Genomic DNA, 20336 nt, shown 5'->3' with positions numbered 1-20336 from the left:
TTTTTGGCTTGAACGTTTTGTGCCATTTAAAAAATAATTAATTGGCTTTTGAAGAAAGAAATCGATTTTGAGATTTCAACCACAATCAATAACTATGTAGGTATCGATTTAGAGGACTTTAACTAGCATTTGAATTCGAAAAAAACTAAATTGTTATTTATAAAATATAAGTATAAGTAATATTTATATGTCGAAAATGGGACATGATCTAGTTGATTGATTGAGTAATCCTCCAACGATTTGGAAAGTTCGAAATGTATCAATAATACATTGACAAGACATAAGACTTATGGGCTTCAAACTTTGAAGATAGCATACCAAGATTTCACAACCCCACTCCGAATGTAACAATTTATCTAAAGAATATATTCTATAGTCTATATGCATATAACTTATGATTTGTAATTATCACTGTGATACAAAATTGTAAAGAGAGAAAAGAGATGATCTAATTCAATTTCCAATAAATAATCAATCAGATGTAACAGGACCTGATGTAGGCCTTTTCTAGAGTAACCTAATGAAGAATTAAAGTTGAACTAAACGGTAACTATAAATGGAACTTGTTTTAGAGGAGAACATCAGCTAATTATTTATGAATTGAGATTGATTTCTATATATTGACCAATATATATATGTTCAGAAATGTTTTTGGTTGTTGAATGAACTCCTATGTCCAAGTAAATTGAATCAAAGTGATTGTTCTTATGAATAAAATTTTCAATGTGTCCCAAATAAAAAGTGGTACAAGATATAAATTGTGTGATAAAAGCTATTGTCTTAACAAAAAAAATTACTTTTAAAAAGCTCAACTCCAAACAGGACGTAGGAACATGACCAAACCACAAACTATGCACACGAGTCCCAATCGATGAATAGTAAACAGCAAACGAACTAATCCACTGAATCGAGTCATGTATATAATCAGTACAACCAAACGTCATACTAATGCATCAGTCATCACCGCCCTCCAACCCAAAATAAGATCGACACATTTTTCTTTTTGAGATGTCTCTAAGAGACATATATTTATAGATGGAAGCAACAATCTTGTACTTTATATACCTCTTCATTTAGCACACTAAACAACACTGCATAAAATTTCATGCCAAAAAAAGAAATGATTCATTTAGAATGAGAGTATAAAATAAAATAATAAACAAATCGCATATCCCTTGTTTAATTACATATTTTGTTGGACTTTTCACATTGTAAGCATATGAAAATTAAAGAGCAAGATCTTGATATAAGTGAGGATAGGGCACACATGGGATGGGGGTGGGGGTGATGGACCCTTAATGTAGCCATTGTTTTCTTCTTTCTTCTTCACAGATTTACACATGAAAGTCAGAAATATTGCATGTGATGTGAGAGTGTGCATTTTGATGAAGTGGGGATACTCTCTTTTTTTAGTGACAACGGAGTCATCACACATATTTTTGTGTTTAGGAATTATGGAGTGTTTCAGAAGTTTGCATTTGTTTGCTAGCCTTAGTCACTCAAAATAAGACATGGAGCATCAATAATTATTTACCCTTTTTAAAGAAAAAATTGTCACTCTTTTTCTAATAAAAATTTGCTATGCCATTTTGTCAAAGACTGTTTGTTTTTATACCAATTTTTTTCTTTAAGTTGATTTATAAGGTGTAATGTCACATTTCTAATAAAAAGATCCTATTTATTTTTCTTGACTTGGAGGGAAGAAAAGTGGTGTGACTAACCATGAACGGCTTTATTAGCCCTATGGACTTGTTATTAGTATTATTACTTGATAATTTGAACGTATATATATAATAATTTATATATCTACTATTTTATTGTAAAATTTAATCATGATTTAATATTCGTTGTAGAGTTGTTTATGAGGTATGCTTGTTTAATTTGTTTTTCTAAAACTATAATATAGTAATAAATTTTTCTAAAACTATAATATAGTAATAAATTGTATATTAGTAATATTTTTATTTCTACTTTTTAGTTTAAGTATGATCATTTTTGCTATTTTAGTCTATAGTTATACACATTCTATTTTTGAAAACTACGCTTATTTGACTAACTTAACACAAAAATCAAGTTCCACTAAGAAAATACTCCCCATGCAAGCAATTATTTAAGTGTTCATATTATCAAAATCATCACGTACACATCAAATCAATTTCCAAACAAGGTATAAAAATACTCCCTCCGTCCCAAGTTACTTGAGTCGTATTCCTTTTTGGGTTGTCCCGAGTTACTTGAGTCATTTCTCTTTTTGGCTAAAAACAAAACATCTAATCACACCTACTTTATTCTTTCTTTTACTTTACTCTCTCTTCTTTCTCTTACTTTATTCCCTCATCTACTTTATTTAACTCACTAAACACAACTTTCTTAAATCCCGTGCCGAAAAGAAACGCCTCAAGTAACATGGGACGGAGGGAGTATGTAATAGTTGCACCTAGGGTGATTAAACAGTTCTCCGGTTCTTGGCTAACCGGAACCGAAATTGGAACCGACCGGTTAATTGGGAAACCGAAAACGGATTTTCCCGTTCTGGTTCCAGTATTAGTTCCAACTTTTTAAATAAAACCGGTTCGGATTCCGAACCGGAACAAACCGATTCCTAACCGGGAACCGGATTATAATTCAATTTTATTTTTTTATAATTTAATATACTAATAAATCTAATTTAATTGAATTAGTTTTGAATTAAAGTAAAATAATTTGAAACATTGAGTGATTTTTAGATTTAAACAGTGTTGGATTTGCGAGCTCTGTTTCTGAAGTATTAAAAATGTTTAAACCGTGATACTTTGAATCTACAATTATTTCCCCAATCCATTTTTGATAAACTAACTACAATGAGTAGGACATCATAAGTTTGTTTTAAATTTCCAAAAAAACTTATACAAATACAATATCATTTCGTATGATAGAAATTTAACTTTATAACAAATTAATGCAACAATTCATTTAACATACGATTTTAACATGTTTGTGAATAATTTATTAACATACGATTTTAACATGTTTGTGAATAATTTATTAAAACCTAGTTGCACCTAAGATCAATTTATTGAGATTCAGGTCGTCTTTCTCGAGTTATGAGAGCATCCACTATGGGGCGCCCGATGGCACGCCCGATGCGTGCCATCGTCCGCGGCGTCGATCGTCCGCCCCATTGTGGGTGCCATTTATCCTCCGCGCCCTAAGACCACGGCCGATGCATCTTCCGCGGTTGAAGCGCGGACGATGGCGTATCGTCCGCCCCATCGTCCGCCCCATTGTGGGCTCGACGGACGATGGTCGCAGACGATATACCATCGTCCGCACCATCGGGCGCCCCATTGCGGTATTGGCGGACGATGGTCGTGGACGATGCCACGCGTTTTTGAGTTTTTTTTTCTTATATAAAAGCTAGTTTCTCATTCATTTGTTAACACGAACATTTCGCGTCTCTCGTTTCGCTATCATCTCTCACATTTCTACCTATCTCACATACCAAAATGAACCACGCCGATGACACCACTAGTTCTAGCTCCTCGGAGTCGGGGAGTTCGCAATCGGAGACCTCGGCAGCCTTAGATGCAGCCGTTGAAGAGGCCATGACGGCATGCTTGGTCGAACTACATCGCGAGGAGGCGGCGGCGGCGACGGAGCAGATCCGTAGGCCTATTCGACGTCGGACGTCTGTCCCACGCGACTACGCGGCAGCACACCAACGTCTGGTTGAAGACTATTTTGCCGATCAACCACGGTGGGGACCAACTGTTTTCCGCCGGCGGTTTAGAATGCCGCGTTACCTATTTCTCAGCATTGTCCGGACGTTGTCGTCACGTGATGAATTCTTCACGTATCGGGAAGACGGCGTCGGCAGACCCGGCCTTACACCGCTGCAAAAGTGCACGGTTGCACTCCGTCAGTTGGCCTACGGCACCACGACGGACCTTTTCGACGAGTACCTCCACGTAGGGGAGACAACAGACCGGGCTTGCCTGAAGAAATTTTGTCGGGGAGTTGTGGAGGCCTACGGCGACACATACTTGCGCAAGCCGACTGCCGCTGATTGCGTGGGCCTGATGAAGATGCACGAGACAGCGCACGACTTTCCTGGGATTCTAGGGAGCATCGACTGTATGCACTGGGAGTGGAAGAATTGTCCGAAGGCGTGGAGAGGCCAATTCACTAGTGGATACAAGGGCAGCCACCCGACTTTGATCCTCGAAGCCGTCGCTGACCATCGGCTCTGGATCTGGCATGCGTACTTCGGCGTAGCCGGGTCGAACAACGACATCAACGTCCTCAACTCCTCTACCCTCTTCGCCGAGCAATGCAACGGCAACGGGCCGGCGATCGAGTTCACTGCCAACAGGCGCCGATACCACATGGGGTACTACTTGGCCGATGGCATATACCCACGGTGGCCTGTTTTTCTGAAGACGATCAGCTGCCCAATGGGTGAGAAGAGGGTTTTTTTTGCTCAAAGGCAAGAGTCGGCGCGGAAGGATGTCGAGCGGGCATTTGGTGTGCTCCAATCACGGTGGGCAATTGTGAAAGGACCGGCTCGTCTTTGGTTCAAGGAAGTCATCGCCGACGTCATGTATGCGTGCATCATCATGCACAACATGATAGTCGAGCATGAAGGTGGGACCATAACCGAGTGGAACGATGATGACGGTGCATCTAGCTCGTCGATCACAGCGGCCGAGCCCCCCGCTAGAGGATTGCCGTCGGGCTTCGACGAGGTTCTAGCCAGACAGGCCTCAATGCGCAACCAACAGGACCATGCACAACTCATGAACGACATGGTTGAAGAAGTGTGGGCCCGTAACCGCCGTCGTTGAGTTTGCGTTTTTTTAAAGTTCGTATTGTAATGTATTAATTTTTATATATGAAATGAAGTTTTTTCCCAATTGTGTGTTATTTAAATATTCAAATAAAAATAAGATGCATAGGGCGCGCCTTAGGGCGCCCCATTGCAGGTGGGAGGGTAGGAGGATAAAACTGATGACGTGGCGCGTCTTAGGGCGCCCCATTGTGGATGCCCTGAGTGAATCAAATTGTAATTTTATTGAGTTGGAAATTTTCAACTATAACCCTCTAAATTCAACAGATTATTTATTACAACCTACGAATTTCGAGCTACACTGGCATTCCTAGCTACATTATTTTTAAACATTAATGATATATTTATATAAAGATGTCATACATGGACCCCCATATTGAAAAGACCCGACCCAATATTTAATTTTGAATTTAGTTTTAATAAAGCCCAATATAACGATTTCTATCCCATAATTTAAGAACCCAGTCCATTTACGAAAACAGGTCAACACTCCATAATCAACAATTATTAGTAGTAAAAAGGAATCCACTCCGCAATTAAAAAATGAATAAATGTATAAATAAATATATATACTATCATAACTTTATAACACCTAATTTTAAATTCTAATAAAATCATAGTAAATCAATTCCTCTTTTATTTCTCTCTACGCAGTGCTAAATAAATACTGCCAGTATTTACTTATTTTATTTGATAACATTAAGAAGTATTTGTATTATACACCTATAATACAACTTTCTTAATATATTTGTCCTTCTTAAAAAAAGTTTGACATATATATATAGGGTAGTGTTAAACTCCTTTTCTCCCCTTAGATTTAAGTTCCTTCTTAAATTGGACCGTTGGATTTGGAGGATGGACGATCCGGATTACATTCCAAATAATCATCCCGTAGTTCATTATTTAGTGTATTTCGTGCATTACGAGGGTGAATTAGTAATTTCGTGCATTATGAGGGTGAATTAGTTCATTATTTGGTATAATCTATTCATTATTAGCCGATGTGCTTACATTATTTGCCTATGTGCATGCATTATGTTCATCTCTGTTTTTAATTGTCGAATAACAAATGGAATAATTGTTTATTCATTACCTCATATAATCTCTGCATTACGTTCATATGTTATTGCATTATTTTCCTACCTCCATGAATTATGTTTACTTCTGAATAAACAATTATTCCATTTGTTATTCGACAATTAAAAAAAGAGATGAACATAATATATATATATATATATACATCACCAATGCATCTAAAATCTCAATCATAAAAAATGGATGAAGACAGAGTCAAGATTTCATATTTGAGACGGATGGTGTTTGATTTTCTATTCGAATAGAAGTTTAAGTGGTTGGATTAAATCACTATCGTCGTCGTCAGACAAATCCTCCAAATTTTGTTCGACCACATCCACACCACGAGGAAACTCCACCATCAATGAATCACAATGCAAAGTTTCCACAGTCAAATAATTCATCACGCATTGTCGCACTGTAGAAATATCCCAACGCCCTTTGATCAATTTCAGACATTTCATGTAGGGAAATGGAGAAGGGCTTCGCTTAATGAAATCATCATCCAATTCTAGAACCTTGGATTATAAAACAAGCATAGTAATTAATTAAGCAACACCATTCCAGTACTATAAAACAAATTAAGGCAGAGATATGAAAGATATATATAGACTAGATTAGTATATTGTGTAATAAGTAAGTAAGGTTAGATTTAATTTAATTAATTGATTAATTAATTCTGACACAAGTTCATGATCTATGGCTATGGTGTTATAGAGAAATAGGTAAAAACACAAAGAACAAGAATTGTGTACCAAGAAATTTTCATGTTTAATACCGAAAGTAGTGGATTAAAGTGTATGATTCAATCAAGAACAAATCACAAGAAGTGACTTTTCTAAAATTTCTTAACATGAAATATGAATTAGTATGAAATCTAGCTAGATCATGTTCGTATCTTGTGATTAGGATAAGAATTGGTAATACCTTGAGGGTGTCCGAAGTTAATGCAACAGTTTTAGCATTTCCAAATTGCTGAAGCATCCCGACACATTTGAGACGCATCCCTTCGACATTCACTCTTTTATAAATGTCGAAGTAGACATGTTCCAACAATGGGAGATTAACCTTTGAGCATTCAAAAGCAAAAAAACCCTCGTAGCTAAAGCTAACAAGCAATGGAGCAGAAATCTCTCCCATCCTCATCTCTTGATGGAAATACGAACTGTTGGTTTCCTGAGTAATTTCAAGAAACCTAAGCCTCGGAGCCTTGACAACAAGCCCAGAAACATTACACCTTTGCAGAGTAAGCTTCTCCAGCTCTGGAAAACCCGAAAATGGCTCATCCGAGATAGTACAATCACCGGTGAATTGATAGCTTTCAAGATAAAGGGTTTTCAAATGTGGGAAAGAAAACTGTTGAGGTAAATAAGTCACGCAGCTGAACTTCCTGAGCTCGAGTTCTTGCAGCCTTTTTGAGGCAAGAAACATGGGTACATGGTTGGAGTAGTTGGCTCGGAGGCGGAGGGATTGAACGCCGTGGTTGATCGCGTAGTGCAAGCAATTTTGAATGAATTCGTGGTGCGCGCAGACCATGCTGCTGTCGAATGAGAGGTGGAAGCTGCGGATGGAGGCGGTGCTGTCGCGGTGCGAGAGGAAGTGGGAGATGAAGTCGGAGAAGCGGTGGGAGAGGGTTTGGGCGGCTTCGTAGTTCTTTAAGGAGGAGTGGGTGTGGGCGGCGAAGCGGGTGAGGTGGAAGTGGAGATCGGAGAGGGAGTGCCAGAGGTTTTTCCATCTCGTGGAGAGGATGCTTGTCTGAACGGCTTCGTTGATGTCTGTCAACGACAGGATTTGTAGGAGAATTTCATCTGGGAGTTGGCTGATTCTGTCTTCTTCCATTTTTTAGAGGATTTTGAAGGTGTAATGATAAGTTTGATGCTTTGGTGTTATGTATATTTATGTTTGTCAGTGGGGGGAAGTTCTCTTGGTGTCCAAGGCTATTCTTGGTTGACTAGAGCACGTCTATTGTAAGTACTAATTACTAAATGATAGTATTAGTACTTATGGAGTAATATATTAGAGGAAGTATGTCATTAATCTCCTAACGATAGATAATTCAGCCCACTAGAAACAATACACCAAATAGGCAAATAATAATAGTAATTCAGTTGACTATTAACCCAAATTGAAAATAGAGTAAAGGCCAAAATTGGTCCTGAACATATAGTCATTTTACGATTTTGGTCCTAAACATTATCTTTTGGATTTTTTGGTCCTGCACATAAGGACATTTGATCATTTTGGTCCTGCACATATGGAAATTTGATCATTTTGGTCATCCGTCAACATTTTCGTTAAAAACTAACGGTCAACATTATCTTTTGGATTTTTTGGTCCTGCACATATGGATATTTGATCATTTTGGTCCTGCACATATGGAATTTTGATCATTTTGGTCCTCCGTCAACATTTTCGTTAAAAACTAACGGTCAACGGCCGATTTTTGACTAAAACAATGGGTTGGGTCGGGTCGTGTTTGGGTCGGGTTTGGGTTACACGTTAAGAAAAAAAATAATTATTTTTTATTAATTAAAAAATTATAAAACTTTAATTTTTAGTTATTTTTGTTGATTAAAAATATTATAACGACTAAAACATGATGTTATTGTACGATTTAAACATGATATTACACGATAAAATAAAAAATTACCAAATTAAAATAATCATTTTTTAATCAAAATAATAAAATTAAAGTATACTAATATTAAATCTATATAATAAAATTAAATAATTTAAAAATTATTTTAATAAAATCTAAGCATAATATTTTCTACAAATTCATGAAAAAATTAATTAAAAAGTACTATACTTTAATTTTATTAATTTAAAAATATTAATTAATTTTTTAAGAATATTATGCTTAGATTTTAACGAAAATATTATGCTTAGATTTTAAGAAAATATTATTTTTTTCTTAACGTGTAACCCAAACACGACCCGACCCAACCCATTGTTTTAGTCAAAAATCGGCCGTTGACCGTTAGTTTTTAACGAAAATGTTGACGGAGGACCAAAATGATCAAAATTCCATATGTGCAGGACCAAAATGATCAAATGTCCATATGTGCAGGACCAAAAAATCCAAAAGATAATGTTGACCGTTAGTTTTTAACGGAAATATTGACGGAGGATCAAAATGATCAAATGTCCATATGTGCAGGACCAAAAAATCCAAAAGATAATGTTTAGGACCAAAATCGTAAAATGGCTATATGTTCAGGACCAATTTTGGCCTTTACTCTTGAAAATATGTACTTCACGATAATGGAAGGAACGTGCTTTACTAAGTCAATGAACAAAACAAAATCAGTCAAATTATTGTCCTTGGACACCAAGAAAATTTTCACGCACTAACATATATACATACTGTTGGAAAAAGGAATCATAAATTAGCCGCCCCTCATTCATTGCAGTAGAGTTCCTAGAACATATTTAATAGTGTAGAGTTTCTAGTTGTGGTGTAGTTCCAATACTTATTTATTGGTGTACTCAAAGAGACTCAAATCTCCCTATAAATACTAGGGAGATGAGCATTTTCATATATATAAAAAAAACATACAAGAAACATATCTTTCTACCTTCTACTTTCAAAATGCCTTATCAATCTTTCCATACCTCTCTCGATTATCATCTTTAAGATGGTATCAGAGCAGGAAATCAAAAAAAACAAAACCTCAAATGGAGGTCAGCCAAATATACACTCTCGAGCTATTGATGGAGACAATCTCAAATCTAATTGATTTGTATAAAGCCAGCACAAATGAGAACCAAAATTCCTACCAGCCGAAGAACTTCGGTGCAGGGACTAATCATCTTCCGCTACAGCCACTCTCTGCAATTCATTCACACCAAAAAATAATGCAGCGGCTCACCTACAGGAAGCACCTTGTCATCAAGGCTGCCGATGCAGCAACAACCACGAGACACTGCCTTCCTAAGAAATCCCCAAATGTTGTTAGCGAAAAAAAGTAAGGAAACCAATTCTGTTGAATCTGGAGACGCAACTGACCAAGAAGCTGAAGAAACTCCCGAGATAAAGCTTGAGACTGCACCAGCAAACTTCGTTTCCCTACTCCGAAGAAGACGTATGCAGCGGCGGCGACAAACTTTCATTTCCCTACTCCGAAGAAGACATATGCAGCGGCGGCGGCTGAAGCAGAGTCAGCGTCGGGCTCCACCCGTCTCAGACAACAGCGTCGGTGGCGGAAGAAGCAACACCAGTCGGCAGCAGCATCCGTCGCATGAAGCAGCGTCTGCGGCAAAGGCTGTGCAGCGAGGAAGAAGAACGAAGCGGAGGAGATGCAAAATTTGGGCGAGCGGCGAGGACCGATCAACCACCGCCGACAAGGGAGCCGAGGGGAGGAAGGCCGGCGGCCAGTTTCTCGTCGGAAATCATAAATCTGAAGAAGGTTTGGTGGAGATAGAAGCGGCTGCGGTTGAGTGGGAAAGATGGGGGAGTTTTAACCCTCATCCAAAATTGCCAAATGCCCCCCCAATTCCAAGCCCCTCTAAAAAAATACCCCACTCACCTCTCACTTTCCGAAATGGTCCCCAAACTCCCAGACACTCTCAAAATATACCAAAAAACACCCCAGATGTCCCAAAAATATCATAAAAGCCCCCCGCCCAAGTGGTCAAAAATTCTGGAAAAATGCCTCCATCATTCGAACATTTGAAAATTCCGTGTATAAATTCTTTCCAACCTCTTGCGTACTCGTCATCCTCCCACATAGGACCTAAAGAATACCACTGGATTTTTTACTGTGGGGCAACCGATACCATGTCCTTTGATGCATCGAACTTCATCGATATTTTTCAATCCACAAAAAATTTTATCCAAACAGCCAGTGGGGAGTTAGCACAAGTAGAGGGGGCAGGAACTGTCACTATCTCACCAACCCTTTGCCTCTCGAACTGTCTTTATGTTCCTTCATTGTCCCACAAACTTTTGTCTGTTAGTCATGTAACAAGAAATCTCAACTGCGAATTGCTAATGCAGGCTCATTTTTGTATGTTACAGGATATCAAGACGGGGACGATAGTTGGGCGTGGCACTGAGCGACATGGATTGTACTACGTTGATGAGATAGCCCAACAGAGTACCGCGATGCTAACTCACGGACTAACTGACAGACAGATTTGGCTCTTGCATCGCCGGTTAGGGCACCCATCCATAAGTTATCTTCACCTACTCTTTCCTGAGTTAGTTTCTTCTACGCATGTTTTGAATTGTGAAACTTGTGTTTTAGCAAAAAGTCACAGACATTCCTTCAAATTAAACAACACTAGAGAAAAATCACCTTTTGCTTTGGTTCACTCTGATGTGTAGGGCCCTGCTCCGATTACTGGAGGACAAGGTTTTCGATACAATTTTGTTGTTTATTGATGATTTTTCGCGTATGACTTGGATTTATTTTTTGAAAACAAAATAAGAAGTTTTCGAGAAATTTACTGAGTTCTATCATCTTGTCCAAACCCAATATAACTCTAGAATTCAAATCCTTAGATTTGATAATGGGATGGAATACGTGAACTCTAAGATGACATCTTTCTTCACTGAAAATGGCCTTGTCCACCAAACTACATGTGCCTATACACCAGAGCAAAATGGGGTAGCCGAGCGGAAAAATCAATATATCCTAGAAATCACCCGTGCCCTCCTCATTGAATCAAACATCCCAAAATCCTTCTGGCCAGAAGCCATCGCAACTTCCGTCAATCTCTTAAATCGTCTTCCCACAGGGATCCTTAACTTCAAAACTCCTCTAGAGGTCTTCTCTTCCCAAAACTCGGTACCATCATCCCTTCATCTCGACCCCAAAATTTTTGGTTGTACCGTATTTGTCCACATCCCCAAATATGACCGTGACAAATTCTCACCTTGTGCAGTCAAATGTGTCTTCTTGGGTTATGGAAAAAATCAAAAAGGTTATCGATGCTATGACCCTTCGACAGATCGTATGTACACAACTATGAACTGCGACTTTGTTGAAAGCGAATATTTCTATAGCCAATCTAGCGGTCACGGGGAGAGTAAGTTAGAAAACTCAGGTAGTGACGCACTAAATTGGCTACCTTTTTGGGGAGAAACCATTTGGGGGGGAAAGAACAACCAAACAAATGAGTCGGACCAAAATCCTGTCACAGAAGTTGGTCCAACAGAGGAAGTTAACAGTACCATCGGGCAGTCAAATCCCCAAGAACATAATGTGTCGCTTCAGGATCCCACCGAGCTATCTGACCAGTCCTTGAATCCTGAGGTAAAAGCTTCTGATCCCAATATTGGTACCCTACTTGAAACCACTGACAGTGACAGGGAAAACAGAAGTGATACAAATGAGTCACCGACAGAACAAGAGACAGGGCACAACAGATTGCCCCAAAGAAGTACAAGGGGCATTCCTCCCCGGAGATATTCGCCAGACTAGAAAGGGCGAAAATCTAGGTACAGTATTGCCAATCTTACCAAAATGGCTAGGGCGTTCGAAGCTGCACTTTATGAAGAAGAAGAGATTCCGCAGTCCTTCGAAGAGGCAATGGAACACAAGCACTGGAGGGAAGCCATGAAGAAGGAGATTGATGCCTTGATAAAAAATAAAACGTGGGAAAAGTGTACTCTACATCCGGGAAAGAAACCAGTAGGATGTCGGTGGATCTTCACCATAACAAGACGTGCAGATGGTTCAATCGAGAGATACAAGGCAAGATTGGTTGCTAAGGGATATACTCAGGTGTATGGAGTAGACTACGAAGAAACTTTCTCCCCTGTGGCCAAACTAAATACAGTAAGAACACTTCTATCTGTAGCTGCATGTAAAGAATGACCGTTCTACCAGTTTGATGTTACAAATGCCTTCCTTCATGGAGAACCTGAGAAAGACAAAGAAGTCTACATGGAGGTCCCCCCAGGTTTTTGTGAAGAATTTGGAAAATGACAGGTGTGCAGACTGAGGAATACTCTTTATGGGTTAAAGCAATCCCCCAGAGTGTGGTTTGGAAGATTTTTCAATGCAATGTTCAAACATGGCTTCAAACAGAGCCATTCAGATCACACACTATTCCTAAAGAAGAGGAACGACAAAATGACATGTCTAATAATCTATGTTGGACGACATGATCATAACAGGAGATGATGCCGAGGAGATCCAAAATCTAAAAGAGAATCTTTTCAGGGAGTTTGAAATGAAGGACTTGGGAGCTTTAAAGTACTTTATTGGAATTGAAGTATTGAGATCCAAGCACGTAATATTCTTAAGGCAGAAGAAGTATGTTCTTGACATGTTAGCAGAAACGGGCCTACTGGACTGCAAGCCTGCTGAAACGCCAATGGTACCCAACCATGGATTGAAGATTGTGGATGGAGCTAAGCCTACGAACCGTGAAAGATATCAACGGTTAGTAGGTAAACTTATCTATCTTTCTCATACTAGGCCCGACATCACATATGTAGTTGGGGTTGTCAGTCAATTCATGCATCAGCCTCAGGAAGACCATATGGATGCTGTCATGAGAATTGTGAGATATCTAAAGGGAACAGCTAGCTATGGGTATTCTTAGAAAAGAAGAAAGATTTGGAGATTGATGGATACACCGATGCAGATTGGGCAAACAATCCAGTCGATAGAAAATCCACTGGAGGATATTTTACCTTTGTTGGGGGAAACCTAGTCACTTGGAGAAGCAAGAAGCAGAAAGTTGTAGCATTATCAAGTGTAGAAGCAGAATTTCGAGGGATCAGAAGCGGCCTGATGGAGATACTTTGGCTTAGGAGGTTGTTAACAGAAATCGGCTTTCCTCCACGAAAAAGTCAACTTTTCTGTGACAATAAAGCGGCAATCAGCATTTCAGAGAATACAGTTCAGCATGACAGAACGAAACACGTCGAAGTTGATCGTCACTTCATCAAGGAAAAACTAGAAAGCGGCATCATCGAATTTCCATTCGTCCGATCTGAGGAACAACTTGCAGACATACTAGCCAAGGCATTGAGTCCTAAAGTCTTCAAAGAATTTCTGGGCAAGTTGAGTATCGGAGATACCGTTGCTCAACTTGAGGGGGAGTGTTGGAAAAATGAATCATAAATTAGCCGCCCCTCATTCATTGTAGTGGAGTTCCTAGAACATATTTAATAGTGTAGAGTTCCTAGTTGTGGTGTAGTTCCAATACTTATTTATTGGTGTATTCAAAGAGACTCAAATCTCCCTATAAATACTAGAGAGATGAGCATTTTCATATAAATAAGAAAAACATACCATAAACATATCTTTCTATTGTCTACTTTCAAAATGCCTTATCAATCTTTCCATACCTCTCTCGATTACAATCTTTAAGACATACATATCATCGAAGCATCAAAACTCATCATTACATCATCATCATCAAATCAAAATCTTGTCAAAATGGAAGAAGACAGAATCAGCCAACTCCCAGATGAAATTCTCCTACAAATCCTGTCGTTGACAGACATCAACGAAGCCGTTCAGACAAGCATCCTCTCCACGAGATGGAAAAACCTCTGGCACTCCCTCTCCGATCTCCACTTCCACCTCACCCGCTTCGCCGCCCACACCCACTCCCTTTTAAACAATCACAAAGCCGCCCAAGCCACCTCCCACCGCTTCTCCAACTTCATCTCCCACTTCCTCTCGCACCGCGACAGCACCGCCTCCATCCGCAGCTTCCTCCTCTCATTCGACAGCCATTTCGTCCGCACATCCGCACCATTCATAGATAAGTGCGTGCCCTACGCCCTCCATCACGGCGTTCAGTCCCTCCGTCTCCGCGCATTCTACTACTACCACGAGCCTGATGGATCCGCGAATTTCTGATGTTTGTAAATGCTGGTAGAGAATAAAGATCACGACACAATGAATTTACGTGGTTCGATTTACTGAGGTAAATCTACATCCACGGGAAGAAAAGAGGGCAGAGTTGTATTGCTTGATCTGTTTTTTACAGCTTACAATACAGACTTGCTATTTTATATTTGATCTCTAGAGAGCGAGAGAGTCTAACCCTATCTATCTGATCTAGGTTCTATTTATACAAAGGACCAAGATCGTGGCATGCAGCACCATTTACTAGGTAGTGGATGTCGTGGAGATCGTGGCGATCTTGCATGGGTCCACTATCCTGCACGAGTTAATGACTGCTTGACACCACTAAATAGATCGTGGGTGTAGTGGAGGTGGAAATCCTGCATGAGTCCACTATCTCCTAGTTCGGTCGAATACTGAGACCGAACTGCTGAATTATTGCCGAGCAGCTTTTGCCGATCTGAGAGTAGAGCTTGATGTCGACCTGAGAGCAGAGTTTGATTGGTTGGCTTTTACCGAGCTGTAGGCTGGGACCGAACTCTTTGGTTGTGCCGAACTGAACTCTTTAGTCATGCCGGACTGATACTCTTTAGTCATGCCGAACTGATACTCTTTCTTGGGCTTTAGGCTGATGGGCTTTACTGCTGTTGGGCTTGTTTAGTACGTACTCCATCACTACCCCCCCCGGAAAGCGAAGTGGATCACTTCGGCATTCTGGATAAAGGTACGGGGTAAGTTGATGTTTGTCCTCGGTCTGATGAAGTGAACTCTTCTTTGACCGGACTTGTCTTTGGTCTGATGAAATAAACATCTTTGACCGGACTCGTCTTTGGTCTGATGAAATAAACATCTTTGACCGGACTCGTCTTTGGTCTGATGAAATAAACATCTTTGACCGGACTCGTCTTTGGTCTGATGAAATAAACATCTTTGACCGGACTCGTCTTTGGGCTGATGAAATAAACACCTTTGACCTGACTCGTCTTTGGTCTGATGAAATAAACACCTTTGACCTGACTCGTCTTTGGTCTGATGAAATAAACATCTTTGACCGGACTAAGCTTGTGTCCTAATTTGGCGAGTTTTATCGCTCGGATCGGACTTTCCGTTGTCCTAATTTGGGGATCGGACTTTCCCTTGTCCTAATTCGGCGAGTTTTATCGCGTGGATCGGACTTTCCCTTGTCCTAATTCAGGCAAGTTTTATCGCGAGAATCGGACTTTCGTTGCAGTTCGTTTCAGACGAAGTGCTTGATTCTTAAGCTGAATTGTGGTCTTGTATCCTCTTTAGAAGCTTGGACTTCACAATCGTTGGCTTATTGCAGCTCGTTTCAGACGAACTGCTTGTTTAAGCTGAATTGTGGTCTTGTATCCTCTTTAGAAGCTTTGACTCACAATCGTTGGCTTGTATATGTTCTAAGAAGGGGATCAGCCTTCGAAGAACAAGATACCTCAGTAACATTTGTAAGAGACGACACGCACAGAGACAGACAAAACACACAGACAAAACGCACAGAGACAAACAAAGACCAAGCAAACCAAATAAAGCACATTGACCGACTCAAAGACTGACTGACCGGACTGTCTCTTACAAATGGAACTTCTTGAGGTTGGAAATGTGCCATGTTCGGGGTACCTGTTCTCCTGACATGTGAGCCAATTTGTAAGACCCTTTGCCGAGGACTTCTGACACCCGATACGAACCTTCCCATGTGGGTTCGAACTTGCCCAGCTTTTCTGCTCGGCTTACTTCGTTGTTTCTCAAGACGAGATCTCCCACTTGAAATTGCAGCTTCTTCACCCTTTGGTTGTAATACCGGGCTACTTGCTCCTTGTACTTGGCTGCTTTTATGCATGCCAATTCTCTTCTTTCTTCGGCAAGATCTAGCTCGGCTCTCAGTCCGTCGTCATTCATTTCTGCTGAGAAATTTAGAGTTCGGGGACTGGGTATGCCGATCTCCACCGGAATCACGGCTTCAGTGCCGTACACAAGGCTGTACGGAGTTTCACCGTTGGAGGTTGTGGGTGTAGTTCGGTAGGACCATAGGACTTGAGGGAGATTTTCTACCCATTGTCCTTTGGCTTGTTCTAACCGAGCTTTTAACCCTTTCACCAGGATACGATTTGTTACCTCCGTTGGTCCGTTTGCTTGTGGATGAGAGACCGAAGTGAACCGCTGTTGAATATTCAGCTCTTGGCACCAACTCTTGAACGTCTTGTTGGTGAACTGAGTCCCGTTATCCGAGATGAGGATGTGGGGTATGCCAAATCGGCACACTATGTTCTTCCAGACGAAATCCAATGTCTTCGAGCTCGTTATCGTAGCTAATGGTTCAGCTTCCACCCACTTCGTAAAGTAGTCCACGGCAACGATAAGGAATTTCATTTGCCGAGGAGCTTGAGGAAGTGGTCCCACTGTCTATGCCCCATTGCATGAAAGGCCAAGGGCTTTGCATAGTGTATAGATCGGTCTGCGGCATCCTTGGGATATTTGCATGGATTTGGCACTTCGGGTATGCTTTGACGAGCTGCACTGCCTCTTGTACCATGGTTGGCCAATAATATCCCCATCTCAGAACTTTTTTTAGCTAAAGCTCTGGCTCCGATGTGGCTACCGCACGATCCTTCATGAACTTCTCTGAGGATGTAGTCCGTCTCTTCTGGTCCTACGCACCGCAATAGCGGCTGGAGGTAAGACTTTCTAAAGAGGACTCCTTCATGAAGTTCGTACCGAAGTGCTCGGCACGTGATCTTCCGAGCTTCTCTCTTATCCTCGGGCAATTGTCCTTGATCCAGATACTGCAAGATCGGCGTCATCCAGTTCGGCGAGCTGGATACTGAACGTACCTCGGCTTCATCAATGCTTCGATGCATTAATTCTTCCGCCTTTGAGCTCGGATCTGAGGCCAACTTACTTAAGGTATCTGCTCGGCTATTTTCCGCTCTGGGAATGCGGATTATCTGAAAATAGGAGAAACTTCGGCTGATGCTTTGCGCTTTGTCCAAATACTTCTTCATTCTCTCGTCACGAGCTTCACTTGTACCCAACATGTGATTCACTATGACTTGTGAATCACAATGGACTTTGAGAGATTTGACGAGCAGACTTTGCGCTAACTGGAGTCCGACCAGGAGGGCTTCGTACTCGGCTTCATTAGTAGTAGTGGGGAATAGGAACCGAAGTGAGTAGGTTACTTCGTGTCCGTCGGGAGCGATAAGCAGAATACCAGCTCCACTTCCCGTTTTATTCGAAGCTCCATCTACGAATCCGCTCCAGCAGTCCGGCGGCTCTTCTTCGGATTCCAAGGGCTGTGCTAGTTCGGCATTGGCAGAATTTTTCTGTTCGGCAATGACAGGGATTGCTTGATCGAACTTGGCCTCTGCAAGAAAATCTGCCAAGGCTTGTCCCTTGATGGCTTTTCGAGGTAGGTACTCGATTGAGTGTTCTCCCAGCTCTATGGCCCATTTGGCGATTCTGCCTGATGCTTCTGGCTTGGTCAAAACTTGCCGAAGAGGCAGATCGGTTAAGACGCATACCTTGTGAGCATAGAAGTATGGCCGCAGTCTCCTTGCTGCATTTACTAACGCCAGAGCAATTTTTTCCAGAGGTTGATACCTTGTTTCTGGACCTCTTAATGCTCGGCTTGTAAAGTAGATGGGAAACTGCTTTAGGCTTTCTTCTCGTACAAGCACCGCGCTGATGGCTTGATCCGATGCCGCTAAGTATAAGAATATTACTTCGGCTTCGGTTGGAGCAGAGAGAATAGGAAGCTCGGCTAGATAACTTTTGAGCTCGTCAAAGGCCTTTTTCTGCTCTATGACTTCAGAGACGATTTAGTCTTCCCTGCAGGGAGAGCGTCAATAGTTAGGATTACTCCATCATATTGCGGCTCGTTGTCGTCTTCGGGATCCTGTTGCCTTTTCGGATCCTGAGGAGCGCAGTTCGCACCTCCCTGCTTTTTGTTCTTTTTCGGCTGCTTGCTTTGGTATTTTTTTAACGTCCCTGCTTTCACAAGGGCATCAATACCTGCAGCCAAATGTCGGCACTCCTCGGTATCGTGACCGTAGTCTTGATGGAAGGAGCAATATTGATCCTGAGGTCGGCGCGCGGCCGATTTCGTCGTCCGCCTTGGCTTTTCGAACATATCGGAATGCAGTTCGAAAATTTCCGCTCTTGACTTGTTCAATGGTACGAACTGAGCGGGCGGCTTCTCAGGATTGAGACGTGGCCCCAATCGGTCTTGCACCGGAGTCCTTTGAATCCTTTCGAAAGGAGTTCGGCGAGGGTGTCCCTGATCGCCAAAAGGAGTTCGGCGAGGATGTCCCTGATCGCTATGATCGGGCTTCCTCCTGTCTCCTCGGGATGAGCTGTCTAAAGACCGTTTGCGACGGTCTGCCTCATCGGCACGGGAGAACTGGTCCGCAATGTCCCACATCTCTTGAGCTGTTTGCGGACTGCATTCCACGAGCTTTCTGTAGAGAGCTCCGGGCTGGATTCCATTTTGGAATGCCGAAATGACAAGTAGATCATTGAGATTATCTACTTGTAGGCATTCCTTATGGAATCTCGTCAGGAAGTCGCTGATCTTTTCGTCGCGACCTTGACGTATAGAAAGCAGCTGAGCCGAAGTAATCCGGGCTTCCGCTTTCTGAAAGAACCTCCTATGGAATGCATCCATTAGATCTCGGTAAGATCTAATGCTGCCTTGGGGGAGGCTATCGAACCATCTTCTTGCGTTCCCGATGAGCAGCTCGGGAAACAGCTTGCACATGTGAACCTCGTTGAGACCCTGGTTCGCCACGTTATATTGATAGCGTCCCAAGAAATCATGAGGATCCACGAGTCCGTCATAGGTTATCGACGGAGTTCGGTAGTTCCGTGGCAAAGGAGTTCGGGTGATATCGTCCGAGAACGGAGTCTTTAATGCTCCGTACATGGCGAACCCGACATCTCTTCGGTACGGAGGAGATGGAGTTCTCCTGTGGTTCCGGTACCGAGGAGGAACAGGAACATGTCGGTGTTGAGGATTCTTTCTCCTGGAAGACACGTCACTACTGCGGTAGTGACTTTCATGTCTGGATGAGGAGGGAGAATCCGCCGTTGTCTTCTCCGGCTGTTGGCTCTTCTGCAGGAAGGTTAAGAACTCCTCCTGCTTCTCGGCCAAGAACAGCTTGACAGCTTCATTTAAATCGGGCTGCTGGGAAGACTCGGTGCGATGACTCCTGGAGTGGCTTGTTCCTTCTTCGTGAGAACCGGAGGTAGATGTCTCCCGAGGCCGTTTTTCAGACCTGCGAGCTGGACTAGCTTCCTCACGGTTATCACGAACGGTGTTGTGTGATCTGGTATGCATTTTTGGGGTGGAAAAGGGTCAAAAATTCGCTTTATCACAAATTTGGTTCTCTGTTTCCCACAGACGGCGCCAGTGATGGATCCGCGAATTTCTGATGGTGATGAATGCTGGTAGAGAATAAAGATCACGACACAATGAATTTACGTGGTTCGATTTACTGAGGTAAATCTACATCCACGGGAAGAAAAGAGGGCAGAGTTGTATTGCTTGATCTGTTTTTTACAGCTTACAATACAGACTTGCTATTTTATATTTGATCTCTAGAGAGCGA

The 20336-nt window shown here is 41.6% G+C and overlaps 1 protein-coding gene across 1 annotated transcript; it reads right to left on the bottom strand.

Annotated features, from left to right (window-relative positions):
* Positions 1-6153: 6153 nt before the first annotated feature.
* LOC121753019 (putative F-box/LRR-repeat protein At3g42770) lies at positions 6154-7738 on the bottom strand. Its single transcript, XM_042148535.1, has 2 exons — positions 6827-7738; positions 6154-6417 (listed from the first exon to the last, which is right to left on the bottom strand). The coding sequence occupies exons 1-2, from the start codon at positions 7736-7738 to the stop codon at positions 6154-6156; spliced, it is 1176 nt and encodes a 391-aa protein (XP_042004469.1).
* Between the last annotated feature and the right edge of the window lie 12598 nt (positions 7739-20336).

The sequence above is a fragment of the Salvia splendens genome, chromosome 1 (assembly GCF_004379255.2).
Source record: "Salvia splendens isolate huo1 chromosome 1, SspV2, whole genome shotgun sequence".
Classification (NCBI taxonomy): Eukaryota; Viridiplantae; Streptophyta; class Magnoliopsida; order Lamiales; family Lamiaceae; genus Salvia; species Salvia splendens.
This window is presented reverse-complemented; position numbering and strand designations above follow the sequence as displayed.